Source organism: Acanthochromis polyacanthus, chromosome 1 (assembly GCF_021347895.1).
Source record: "Acanthochromis polyacanthus isolate Apoly-LR-REF ecotype Palm Island chromosome 1, KAUST_Apoly_ChrSc, whole genome shotgun sequence".
NCBI lineage: Eukaryota > Metazoa > Chordata > Actinopteri > Pomacentridae > Acanthochromis > Acanthochromis polyacanthus.
The window spans coordinates 65,471,772-65,486,282 of NC_067113.1; the positions used below are offsets into that span (position 1 = coordinate 65,471,772).

Here is a 14,511-nt window from a genome sequence, read left to right on the forward strand (position 1 = left end):
CATTTGCCCCTCTCTCTGGCAGGGAGAGTCCAAACAGTAAAGATGAATGTGCTACCCAGATACCTGTACCTCTTCCAATGTATTCCGATTTTCCTGCCCAGATCTTTCTTTAATACAGTTGACTCTATCATCTCTACGTTTATATGGGCCGGTAAAAACCCCAGAACATCTAAAACCTTTTTACAACGAAATAGATCAAAGGGTGGATTAGGCCTACCTAATCTCCAATGTTACTTTTGGGCCACTAACTTGCATAAGCTGCTGCTGTGGTTTACTTCCCCACAGGATAGCTGGTGCCAACTTGAGACTGCCTCTGGCATCTCCTCCTTACCTCAAGCTCTGGCGTGCAGCACACTACCACTACCCCTTTCACATTATACGGCTAACCCCGTTGTCATTGCTACTTTGAAAACATGGGCACAAATAAAACGACACCTTAGGTGGATCACCCTCCCACAATCGACCCCTATTTGCAATAACCACCTCTTCATGCCAGCGAAGATCGATTCAAAATTCATGACCTTTGCCGGTAGGGGCCTAAGATACTTTAAAAACCTGTATGTATATGGATCATTTGCCAGTTTCAATCAGCTGCGCGACACCTTTGGGCTGAACCCCTCCGACTTTTTTAGATATCTTCAACTGCGAGACTTCACCAAGACTCATTCTCAGTCGTTCCCCCAAATTCCACCTCCCAGTGGCGTAGACCATATACTACCTGGTGCCTCCTTACCTAAGGGGCACATCTCATATCTATATGAACTTGTTGTACCAGCTGATGAAACCATGATAAGGAAAAATAAAGCCAATTGGGAAAACGATTTGCAGACTGAATTTTCTGATCAGTTCTGGGGGGAAGCTTTAAAAGCTGTGAATTCGTCCTCTACTTGTGCTCGACTTAGCCTCATTCAATTTAGAGTATTGCATAGAGCTCATTACAGCAAGGCCAAACTTGCTAAAATCTATCCAGACATGGTAGAAGATAAATGTAATCGTGTTCTCTATCTCCATGTGACTTGGCTCACATGTTCTGGCTGTGCCCCAGGCTGGCAGGGTTCTGGGAAGCATTCTTCAGAACCATCTCTGAGATATTACGGACCCAGATTTCGCCATCTCCTCACATTGCAATCTTTGGTAGACCTGAAAATGCTAACACTATGAGTAAAATGCAAGTGACTATAACTGTTTTCACCTCATTTAACGCACGTAAAAGGATCCTATTGCAATGGAAGTCATCCTTGCCACCATCCTTTAAATCTTGGATAGGGGATGTCATGTCTTTCTTAAAATTGGAAAAAATAAAATTTTCTTTGAGGGGGTCATCTGACAAATTCTACTCTTACTGGAAACCATTAATCGCTTATGCTGATGGGCTCCCTGCAAGGGAGTTTCTTCGATAGTGCTGTGCTGAGCCCTTTCTGCTGTCTTATCAACTGTCCGAGGTCCTGTACCTGTCTGTTGCCCGCACACCACTCGCCTCCTGTTGCCTGCCTCCCATACACTACACGGGAGTGGCGGTGGGTGACATAAAGGTGTGTGTCAGTAGCCCTGGCTCTCACAGTAAAGTTTACTGTTCAGGTATCTGTCAATCAGGCATTTGTTTATGTTTACTCTTCTGCTTGACTTTTTTTTTTTACTACTGTTTTTATTCTATTTTATTTCTTTGCTTCTGTATTGTTTTGCTATTCACTTATTTATTTCTCTATTGATGTAATTATTTATTTATATTTCATTTATTTACTTTATTCATTCACTCATCTACCTTTTTCACTTATTTTTTTAACCATCAATCATTCTGATATACAATTTATACTCTACGGAATGGACATGTGGGACGATTGGCAGAAGGACCATGATGGTCCTGGGGGTGGGAGGGTGGGGGTTATAAAAAGACGAAAATGTTATATGACATACTTGAGTTGTACACTGTCTTCTCTGCGATCTTGAATAAAATATGGTTATAAAAAAAAAAAACAATGGAGCAGAAAACAGAAGTTTCCAATTCATCTCTGAGCATAGATAAAAGAAGCTAACAGATGCTGGTAGTCATTTCCAATCAACCACATTAGGTTTCATGAAATCATGATGAGACAAAACAAGAAGCAATCAAAATATTTTAGTTCTTTTAAACTGTAGCATGTCCATTACTTGGGGAAAGTGTGTAGCCAGCAGTGTTGCTAAGAACAAGCCACAAACCCTAGCTATCAAGCCGAGATCACTCATTAGAATGATGTTTTTACTGTCAAATTTAAATCCCTCTCATATAGAGTCAGACAGAGTGAGTATGTGTCACAACGCTTACATTTCAAGGTTGGACTTAGGAAAAGCTCATTCAGCTTGATACTGGCTTTATCTTTGAGTGGCATTTCCACCCAGCAGTACCACTCACCTGTCACAAATTGACAAGGAAGAGGGTTGGAGATGCTGGCATGAGGTCACTGTATCTATATATAAAACCCGAGTCTCAGTGAATGTGACCTGCTCCACTGAATGTGAGCAGACAGAGAGGCAGGAGAGGGAGGGAGGTGCGTCAACGGAGTCTGTGCTGGGTGAGATGCGTTTTTTTGTGAGAGTGCGAACTGAGTTATGTGTGTCTGTAGGTAGCCAGTGAGGAGAGTGGCTGACTGATGACGGAGGTGCAGACACCAGGCAGACAGTGGCCTAGTAATTGTCTGCCACTTCTCCCTCTCACCCTCCCACCTGCGCCGTCTCTCTCGCCATCCATTCTTCCCATGAGATGCCCTTTCCGCCTCTCGCTCTGTCTCTGTAAAGCAGGTCAGGTGTTCATCACTGTGGCACACAGCATGAGAAGAGCTGGGTACAATCTGCTCAGACTGGCAGGGTATCTTTTATGATTATTTCAAATCATACCATCCTGAGACGCACACTCATGCCTAAAAAAAAGTATGGATGTGACCATTCTATGTGAATAATGAATGAATATTCATCACAAACTGATATTGTACAATCAGAGGGTACTGGAAATTAATGTTGTGCAAAAGTACCATGAATGAGGACTCTGAGGCTTACATGGTGGTGGGCCACTGATTTGTTCATGAGGAGCTAAAGCATTATGACCACCCCTGCCATAGAGGCGGCATGGACTCTGAAGGTGCTCTGTGGTATCTGTCATGAAGACGTTAATCACCATGGATCAGACTGTTTTAGTACATCCCCTTTCACCCTGTCACAAGTTTGTCTCTACCACTGTCAGAAGGTAATCACCACTGCTGACCCTTACAGAGATGCTCCAACCTGTCTCCTGACCATAATGACTCGCTCCTTGTCAGAGTCCATCAGGTATTGGCAGCAGTTGACCACTCCCACATCCAACATACTGACTATAAGACCTGACTGATCATTTATAGTATTTCAGAGCTCAGCTGTTACCTGATCATCAGCATGATTCATTATATCTGTGAGAGGTAGCGTTGGTTTGACTGACTGTTGTACACATGGAAATGACAGAAGTAGTTGTGATAAGAATAAAACATTGGAGTCTGAAAGAAAGGTTTAACCTCTGTCTGCTTCATTGCCCTCATACAACTTGTTGGTTGTGGTAAATTACAACAGTTGTCTGGTGTTTTGGAACTTGTGGATTTTTAACATCTATTGGATTTGCTCCTGAAGACAGGCTAAATATTCTTCAGCATTGTTCATTGTCATTTTTTAAGACCATGTTCAGAGAAGCAATGGAAATACATGAAAACACCCAGCCTCTTCTGTGACTTCAAAAAGACATCTCCATTGCCAGAACATGAAGCAGTTTTTCACTGCAAGGGCTTGCAGTCTGCTTTAGGGGGTCCAAATCATTTATGCTCGGTCCAATGTAACAACAACCCCTTTAGAACTTCTTTCAAGGCCATTTATGTAGTTGGTATTTCTGAGAAGCACTGAAAAAAGCTGTTACCAGTGTTCAAAGTGGCACTTTCCTGTACCTGCTTCATACTTAATTAGTTGTTTTGGCACACAGACTAAACCCTGGACTGAAGACCTCAGCTGAGACACAGTTACACACAGAAAATGTGATTGTGTGAGCGGAGATGGCTAAGGCTTTGGTGTTATAACACATAATGAGAGGAAGGGGAAGAGGCTTCTATTCAGAGCAATGGACAGCCTTGATGAAGACCAATCAATTAGCCTGTAAGTGACAGTTGCTGAGTAAACACTGCAGGGATTTGGCGGGCCACTGACAGCTCTGTGGCAACCAGCCAGATCTCTGGACCACGATGCACCGAAGAAATGTGCTTGTTAACAAAACCCTGAACATTAGTGCCAAAATACACCTTTGCAGGGAGAGACTCAAAATGTATTTTATTTTATCATAATCTAATATCATTGTTTTGGTAAGAAATTAGTAGATTTAAAGGCTTGACATTTAATTTTCTTTCTCTTTCTCTTTTTTCCCAGTAGGAATGCCATAGTTAATCTCCCAAAGCTGATAAGTCGCTCTGCCCTGAACTTTGGATATACAGCAGCATTTCTTTAATTCCCAGTGATTCATCTTATCGTAGGCCTTTGAATTTTTAACCTTCAGCTTGGTAAACAAGTCCACAATACTAAAATACATCTCTCAATAAGCAGGGAGCTTACTCTGGCACTGTACTGCACTCACACATGCACATGTGCAGTAAAGCAGGCTTGACTGATACACAGCTCCTCCCACATACTCTTCATTTGACAGCACAGGGATAAAAGTTCACATTTTTCCATAACAAGCCGGCAGTATCAGCTTGTGGAAAAGTCTACAGAGAGGGCAGCGTTCATAATCACCAGATCAGATTTCAGTGGCAAGCAGCTTTAGAAAAACACTTTCACTTCAGAGATTGACTCCTGTGAAGACATAGCGCTGATGTGAGGAGATAAGATGAGAGACACCCATGGGCTCTGGTCTGGGTTGTGGCTGGGCTGTGATCCTGCTGAGTGAACTGCTGAACAGCCAAGCTCCTGGCAGGACAATGTGGCCTGCGAGCTGCTAATTTGCAGTGCGGAAGTGTAGCAAAGAGACTAAGAGCACAGGTCATCTCCCTTGGTCACCAGAGCTCCAATCTAAGCCATTACCGAATCATGAGAGCGAGTCAGAGATTTCTCAGTGTAGACCCACACAGGCATCCATCAGCATGTTGTACGTTAGCAATGTCATCAATTCAGTCAGTGATCTTGCTGCTCTCTGTACATGTACAATGACTCCAAGTGTATTAATTCACAACAGTTAACTGAACTTTAGACCACAAATTCTTCAGTCTAGGCCAGACGCACAACATTTAGCTTTTCTTTTGTGTGTGAAAAACCAAACTGTTTGTCATAGTTGCTTGCTTTTGATTTGGGCTGCACAGTAGCTTGGTGGATAGTACTTTTGGCTTGTGATCCCTGGTTCACATCAAAGCTTTCCCGGGAATCTTTCGGCATGGAGTTTGCATGTTCTCCCTGTGCATGTGTGGGTTTTCTCTGGGTTCTCCAGCTTTCTCCCACAGTCCAAAACATGCTGAGGTTAATTGGTGATTCTAAATTGTCTGTAGGTGTGATTGTTTGTCTGTACATGTGGCTCTGTGATAGACTGGTGACCTGTCCAGGGTGTCCTCTGCCTTCACCATGAATCAGCTGGGATAGACTCCAGCCCCCCATGACCCTGATGAGGATTAAGCAGTGTATATCGTGTTTAGTCCTCAGCTCTCATTGTTGCATTGTTTCTGCACTGTATATCCAGGAGGCAGAAGCAAACTTGCAGCAAACAAAACGATTTCCCTTCAAAATATTTGCAAGTGATTTGATTTGGAAACATCATAGAGTTGCAGAAATGAAATAACATGAGGTCACTCTCCAGTGTACACACAGCAAGACTTTAAGAAATCTGAGACTGTCTGGACTGTCTGTGTGGTAAGGGTGTATAAACGGGTAAATATCTATATTTGAATCTTCGTGCCACTGGGAGTAATTCATAACATTCAGCAGTTTGCTTGCTGTTATTACAGGTGCACAGTGTTTAAACAGGGCATTTTAGGACACGTCTAACTGTTACATTCATTGGTGAGGGCAGATAGACCGATTTTGTCTGCATAAGGCTCATGAGGCCTCACAATCTAAAACTGCACTTAAAATCCAAGAATATGGAGTATGAAGAGTGCATCTGGAGGTCTTTGAAAAAAAAAGGGTGCTGTAGACCTGGAAAAGCACGATAAAATGACAAATGAGAGATAACAGTGTGGACTGATCATACATCTCTGGGTCAATGCACTTGAGAGAACAAGGGAGTAAAAGTCAAAGACAAACCCTCAGTTTTATCCAATTTTTCATGATGCACAGCATGCTTTACTAGTCTGTTGAGTGATAATTCGCTGATATGGAGTGATGCTGATGATAAAGAAGCAGAGATGACCTGAGGGACTCAGAGATCGAGTGCAGAGGCTGTGCTGCTTCCAGGTGCTTCCAGGAATAGCAAAGCCGCTAATGGTGCTGGCCGGCAAAGTGGCCCGTAATGCCTGTTGATGGAAAACACAGCTGGCCAATTACAGCGCGCATATCTAATCACTGGGGTCAGGGGTCAACTCCCATCCACCATCTGTCTTCATTTGGTGTCCCTGTCATGAGCTGTTGCCTCATCACCAGGGGGAGAGTTCGATAGATCTCAGCGTACAGTCAGGAGGCGAAGGGAGGAGAGTGTGTTGTGAAGCATGGCTGAAACACACACACACTGCACATCCAAATGCTGGATGGAGAACGGTGATGTAATAAAACGCAGTTGACATTCAAGCTGCGTTCAAACAGAGTGCATCATCCCCCCACACACACGGAAACACACGCACTGCTTCAAATGTATGCTTGGGAGAAGTGATGTAATAAAGAGCGGCTGGCAGCGCAGGTCTGCTCAGACAGCAAGTTTATGGGAGGAAGATCATATTCCTGAAAAACCGAACTCTGTTGCTGTCTCCGCTCAGAGGACAGAGGAGCTGTTGTTGTTCAGGATGCCTTATTCAGAACGTGTGTCTTTTTGACCGTCCAGAGTAATAAATCACAAGGTACATTTGGAGAGCTGCCTCATTAATGTAGTTTGGGACTTCAGTCTACACAGTCAAGAATCATGGTCCTCTAAAGGGTTCGTACAACAAAAAATGACATCTGTGTTAGATAGCAGCACACAGTGACAGTAGAAATAAAGAGTTCACGGGGAGATCGAGGAGAGAAGTCACTTTTATGCTATAATGCAACTGTAATTAGTGAAAAACGTTCTATAGTGAGCTGAAGTCATGACGCTCCACTACCTTGTGTAAATCAATGCAATTTCTCATTTTCTTTCAGAAAATAAATCATGTTGACTGCGTCCATACACAACATCCACTATAACAGTTACTAGGTGTTGACACCACAGCGATTTAAACTAACTTAATGATTATTTTCTAACATGCACAAAAAATGAAAACCTTACAGTAGTTACCTTGCTGCATTCATGTCCATAGAATGAGAATAGAAAAAAATTATCCCTTACTCTAACAAGGAAGTGTCCATGCATTACTATGAGGTAGTGCTAACAGATTACATGTCATTATTAAATAGAGATGAGGAGTAAGTCTCTGGAAGCCTACTGGTGGTATAGAACACTGTCTAACACATCAGTCAAAATCTAGAAGGGTTGAGCTCTGGTGACTGTGAAGGCCATAGTGCATTTTTCATACTCAATAAACCATTCGGCAAAACCTTGTCTCCTATGGATGGAGGCATTCCCATCCCATTAGGACAGATACTTTTTGAGTGAAGGTGATTACTCAGAACAACTTTGTACTGATTTGCAGGGATATTTTCCTTTAAGGGGCTGCACAGTGGCTCGGTGGTTAGCACTGTCTCTTTGCAGCTAGAAGATCCCCGGTTCACGTCCCGACCTTCCTGGGATCTTTCGGCATGGAGTTTGCATGTTTTCCATGTGCATACGTGGGTTTTTTTCCAGGTTCTCCAGCTTCCTCTAACGGTCCAAAACATGCTGAGGTTAATTGGACATTCTGAACTGCCAGTACGTGTGAATGTGAGTATGATTGTTTGCCTCTATGTGTAGTCCTGTGATAGACTGGTGATCTGTCCATCGTGTCTCCTGTCTTCACCAAACATCAGCTGGGACAGACTCCAGCCCCCTACGACCCTAATGAGGATTAAGTGGTGTATAGATGAAAGATGGAATTTCCTCTAAGGTCAGTCTCTTTCCATATTTGTGAGTGTGCAGTGGTTGCATTATTACTCATTGTTGCTGCCATTTCTTACTGAAATTTCATGGAATGTTTGCTGGCCAGAGTTGACATATTCAGAGACAAGACGCACAGACAAATTCACCTCAAGCAAGATGTTTTACTTCTAAATTCTGAAAATGTCCATTTATACGCTGTCAGACCTTGGTCTTGACTTTCTTTTGGCTGACTAATAATAAGATAGTGTACATATACACATAAACTTAAAAAGTCATTTGCATTATTCTGATGGACTGACCAGGACATTACTAATTATACTACACCATTTAGTTAAATTCTCAAACCATACATGCAAACAGGTAAAATGCAGGCCCTGTGGAATCTAAACTCATAAAACTGGTACCAGGCGTATCACAACACTGCCCTATCTTGTTTTGTGTGGGGGGTGTTTGAGCACATGCAGCTGAACAAACAGGAAAAGTGTCAGTTATTCCTGGATTGAAAAAATAAAATTAAAAAAATCAACCAATGCAGTAACAACAAAGACTGAAAGCAGCAAAAATCTGTCAATGATTAATTAAATGAAATTGTATGCATTTTCTATGGCCACAAGTCCTGAGGGTGTCTGGGAAAAAACAAAACTTCATCTACTGAAGAGGATGCTTGCCTGTAATCAGTAAGTCAGAGAACAGCCACTAATCAAGATATTGAGGTGAGAGTGTTTGGTGCTTCCAGCTCCAACATTGTGAAGTTTAAGCTTCTAAGAATAATCCCAGTATACTTTGAACTTGGTTCATGTACTCTAACTAAACTTGCTAATTAAGTAATCTTCCCTGTCCAGTTGGACGTACAAGTGATGCTGTCATGCTCAATGATCAAAGCAGGTAACTTGGTGAATGCAATGTTATCATAGGTCACATAAAAATATGAAGCAATGCGCAGTATTTTGTATTTTTTTCTTTCATTTTCTTAGGGTTGTGAAAATGCAACATTCTGTAGCATCACTTATATGAGCAGTGGAGTGTGAGGTACAATGGAAAAGACTAGAGGACTACACTCTCTCTCACTCTCTGTGTGTGTGTGTGTGTGTGTGTGTGTGTGTGTGTGTGTGTGTGTGTGTGTGTGTGTGTGTGTGTGTGTGTGTGTGTGTGTGTGTGTGTGTGGTGCATAAATAAATGAGAGAGTCGGTGTATCTGTGCAGTTGGGCGGCTCCAGCTGTGGTGTGCTTTGAGGCAGAAGTGAGCGGAGGTGTGAGCACACAGCCAGGTGCTGCCCCCGTCTCACCCTAACACCCCCGATTAGTCCACTTCCTCCCCGTTAATTAGAAGAACCTCTGGGAGGGGGGGGGGGTGCATATGTGGGGGTTGTGGAACAGCTGTCTAACCTGCTGTTACATCAGAGGCCCAGATCGTTTCAGACTCAGTCTAAATGTGTTAAGGACAGGGTGAAGATCATACAGTACCTGACATTAGAACGTGCTCATTTGCAAATGCTGCTCCCATTTAAAGTCCTAGTTTGGTCATTGACTAAAGCCCTAGAAATTCATCTCTGTGTATCAAAGTTACATATTCAGAAGTTTTTGGGCATCTTGCACAGAAGCTTCTATATTTATTCCTGATCTAAATAAAAACTGAAAAAAATTAATAAATAAAAATTTTGTTTAAAGTCTTAAGTTATACTCACACTTTCATTCATGTGCTAACATAACTGCACAAGTCTTTTCTAATCATCAATGAGCCTTTCAACACCATTAGCTAACACAATGTAGCATTAGAACACAGGAATGATGGTTGCTGGAAATGTTCCTCTGTACCCCTATGGAGATATTCCATTAAAAATCTGCCATTTCCATCTAGAATAGTCATTTACCACATTAACAACGTCTACACTGGATTTATGATTCAGGACATTTCTAAGTGACATCAAACTTTGAACGATAGAGTACATATGAACAAAAGTTTCAGTGGGAGGATATGATTCAAATGCCTTTTGACTGAGCACAGACAGCACTTTAATCAGACAGCAGACTTACTAGAGCGCACCTTTGTACAGTGAGCTTTGCTAGGAGCTAGAGGGCGGAGATACAATACTCCTGGACATAAATTTGTGTATTTCCTCCAGCTTCTGTAGCCAAACTAAGAGTTGTACCAGCGTGACTGTACTTCCTAGGCTGTGCTAAAGGAGAGAAGAAGTTCTGAAGTAGTAGACAACATGATAGGGTTCTGCAAAGAAAAGGTCAGCATTTGATCTGGTTTATTTTTGTTGATTCCATCAAAACATGCCCAGATAGTCCCCAGTACCATTTCTATGAATTAATCAACTACCAATCTGTTGGGTTCAGTTCATTACTCGTGGATGTACTCTCAATCTCACAGCAAAATGTGAACTTGTAGATTGGCTTTTTCTCTCTGTCTAGAACCAGATTTCATGCTTAAATCTCAGGCAGTCCTGATTGTGCTATCTTGCCCTTCAGGACACAATGGTCTTTTCCTAAAAAAAAATGTATGAACCACTCTTGTCACACCTGATGGCACCTCCCTCTTCAGCATGGTTGCAGTTAAGTTTGTTCAAACTGCATGTCAGATGGTCAGATAGTGTCAGAAACCCCTGACAATTTTCAGATGTTGGACAGTTGCCAACTTCTTGCCAAATATTTCAGTCATCTTTCAAGCTTCACTCTGTGGTACTTCTGTGTGTACAACCCATTCCAAAGCTGTCAACGTCCTTCTGGAGAGACGGCTTAAAAATGTGCAACATTATCCCTGCTAATAATGACAGTGCAACCAAAATCCCCTATTAGAAAGGATATTTCAAGCCACTGTTATTGTGCATTAATACTCTAGATCGTGCTTTCACCTGTGCTGGGATCCCCTAAAAGCTTTACGATAGAGTAGGACTTACCCTCGCACTGCTTGCCATCTCCCTTGTAGCCTGGCTTGCAGATGCAGTTGTAGGACTTGGCGGTGTTCTGGCAGAGAGCGTCAATGTGGCAGTCGTCTGAACCCTCTGCGCACTCATCTGCATCTGCACAAACATAAAACATTAATACCCAATTATACTTGAGTCCACTGGGATTCAATAAGCTCACAATGCCGGGTAGCCAATGACTGATGATGCACTGCCCTGACATGCCAGACCAGGATCTGGGCCCCCTACTGATCTCTAGCCTCATGTCATCTGACAAAACAGTGATTCCAGGAAGTCCAAGGCACTGAAGTATACATCTTTCAGTTTGTAAAAAACTGCTCTGATGTCGGATTGACACTTTGTTACAGTGCCCAACATGACATATCGAATATATAAGAATTTAGAGAAAGCAAGGAGTGAAAAGTTGGATTAATAGAAGCTGTATCCTAACTGCAGTGATCCAGCAGTCTTTCACAAGAAAGTTATGTTCAGTGTTCCATCTGTTCTCCTTTATCCTTTTAGTGGCCTTTAAATAATTACAGTCTGTATCTTGTTCATGTCACATTACAAGACTGTCAACAACACTTTCAGACAACAGGAGTCGTTCCAGCAGTTTCCAGTAAAATTACTATAGATTTAACCCAACATCTTTCCCTTAAAAATCTTTAAATATCACAGAAAAAAACATCACTTGTGGTCAAAACCCTCTGGGGTATGGCACCTGGAATGAGTGACAAGTTGACTCTACTTAGTTACTCTAAAGAACCGCTATATTCTATCTTTTGGGGCTCTGGATGGAGCTTTTCAATGTGATGGTCTCGCTATGTTGAGTCTAAAAGATATGAGCAATCAGGACAGGGCTAGAAGTGAAACTAACAACTCTGTATGATGCGTGATCCAATCACATCTGAAGAAAAAGGTGTGTGCCGCATAGCCAGGCTCAGAGGCAGGTTCAGGGGTCAAGCTCTCTGATAAATATTATAAGGCCTGTTGTAGGAGTCAGCTGTCTAATAAAATCCAATTATAATATGCATAGAGGGAAATGTAGCATCCAGTTCTTCTGGAACTTGATCAAGTAGCAGATACCTTAACATGAGCCTGAAGACAATGTGAGAGTACATTCAAGTGGAACTGCTAGATGCTGCCTCCAAAAACAAAACAAAACAAAACAAAAAACAGATTTCAGATTTCCAAAAACACCAGTGTGCTTTGAGAAATACTTAATATACTTTTTTGTCCTGGCTCCAAACAGAGAAGGTGTTGCTGAATGTAAACTACAACCGTGGGCATCAAACCGACTCTAATGGATCACACCTCACTACGTACATGTTTACATACATTCCATGAATTTCAATTTCAAATATGACAGACAGACGGCATGCAAAGGACAGAGAGCTTAAGGCCGAGGTTATACTTTCCGTGTCTGCAAATATGCAAGGATCCCCTCATATCTGCATGACGGGAATTTCAGCATCTAGCCAAGTCTAATGAGTCTGTGCAGACCCTTCTGCAGACCTGCCACCCAAAACCTATGTCCATAAGGCCACTGCACTACAAGGACATTAGTGTGCATGTACAGAATATATATAGCATACATACTACACATGTATATAGAGTTCTCCCTGCAGACTCCAAGCAGAGTAAAAAGTAGCTTATTTAACAAACACCACACATCCCTGGGTTCTACAGCTGTCATGTCTCCTAAGGAGTATAATCAAAGCCTAATACTTTCTGCATGTGTAGGTATTCAATGGTCCAAATTAATTTGGCCAAGTCAATGAGAGTTCACATGGACACCTTAGCGAACATCCACGTGCAGCCCAACATTTGTATTCACGTGGCTGCTATGCTACAAGGTCAGCAGTGCTCATACTCAGCAGTTCTGTGCATCCTAGGAAAGACAGAGATGCCAAAAACTGCACATGTATGGAACAAATCCTTGAAACAGAATTCAAGTAGGCTAGAAAGTAACAGATTTAAAAACAACTACATTTCCATGATGACCACAGCTGTCCACAACTGTATGTGTATGAATGTGCTGGGGAGTAAAATCATAGAGTTAGAGTTACATTCGCAAGTACATGAGCTTCTGCTCAGGTCTGAACTTCCTCATCAGAGTTCAGTCCAACATTTGTATCTGTCAGCAGAGTCACTTCAATACAAGTGCTGTAATGTGCATGAAAATTCATACTAGATGCTGATCCACTCGTACCGCATGTTTACAGAGTCTGTCCTCCAAGCAGACTCCATGTGAGCTACACAGCAGGTTATTAACAACAATAACCAGAAAAGCATTAAGAGAGCACAGTGCTCCGCCAAGGCTGCTCCGTTGTTGTATCATTTCCGATGGATGAAATCTATTAAAAGACCTTGCGCTGAGCACAGGCATATGTTATGCATGTGTACTTTATGTACGCATACCGAATCGTGGAACTCAGAAACACCCCCACAATTTAATTGACTGTTCCTTGTATCATCTCTGACAGATAAGTCCTGATAAGTCCACAGTGGTGGATTTGTAGTAGGATCACAATCATGTGATCGTCAGCATGCAGCTGATGTAGTGTTCACTTGTTGTCATGGTTACAGTGATGCCATGCTGCTATCGAGCAATGATACAGAAATCTTTAGCAAATCTGGGGATCCAGACTATAAGCTGCATCACTGGCAAAATCTAATCACTTGATCCTTGTGTCATTTCTGACCTTCCTTGAAAATTTCATTCCAATAATCCATTAGTTTGACAGACAGACAACCATACAGACAGACAGGCAAACATATGCCCATCAATACATAACTGCTAAGCGTTCCTTGATGGAGTAACTATGCGTCTGTGGTATCCATGGCTGTTTTAAAGGCATCAGTGAGTCTGCGAGGGTCTACTAGCATCAGTGTGATGTAAATTTCGTCATCTCCACAATTCCACGAGAGTCTATGCAGAAGTGTAAGTTCAACTTACAACTTGTGCCCACACAGCCACCAGAGTAGAAGAACTGTAGAGCATGTTCGGTAGTGATGTGAACGCATGGAATACAGAGACATTGACCTAACGTGCATGTATGGAACACATCCTCCAAGACAAATAAAAAAAAAGTGGATGAGAAAATGGCATCATTTAAAACTACCTTTCTGTGGTGTGTTGCCTGTGCGCACATGCACAATAGAGTATAATCTCTGCTTAACGGCTTCTCGATTGATCAGGTTATTGACAAGAGCTGGTCACATCTGGGCCTGAATTGATGGGCAGACGGCCCACTCATTACACAATGTCCACACGCATGTCTGCTTATGCAGGAAATAGGGGACCCGAAACATAGAAATGTTTTCGTTCACGTTATTGAAATGTGCAGCTCAGTAGAACTTTGCATCACTACAGAGCTTCTCTCCTGGTCCTGTGCTGCCATCCCAGTATAAATAGACAATGTGTACGTTA

General features: G+C 42.3%; 1 protein-coding gene across 2 annotated transcripts in view; it reads right to left on the reverse strand.

Annotated features, from left to right (window-relative positions):
* scube1 (signal peptide, CUB domain, EGF-like 1) overlaps positions 1-14,511 on the reverse strand; it is a 236,338-nt gene that overhangs the window by 220,381 nt on the left and 1,446 nt on the right. For both annotated transcript variants that reach the window (XM_051953882.1, XM_051953875.1), the window contains exon 2: positions 11,073-11,195. In XM_051953882.1, coding sequence (XP_051809842.1) covers positions 11,073-11,195 — 123 coding nt within the window. The remainder of the gene's footprint in view (positions 1-11,072; positions 11,196-14,511) is intronic.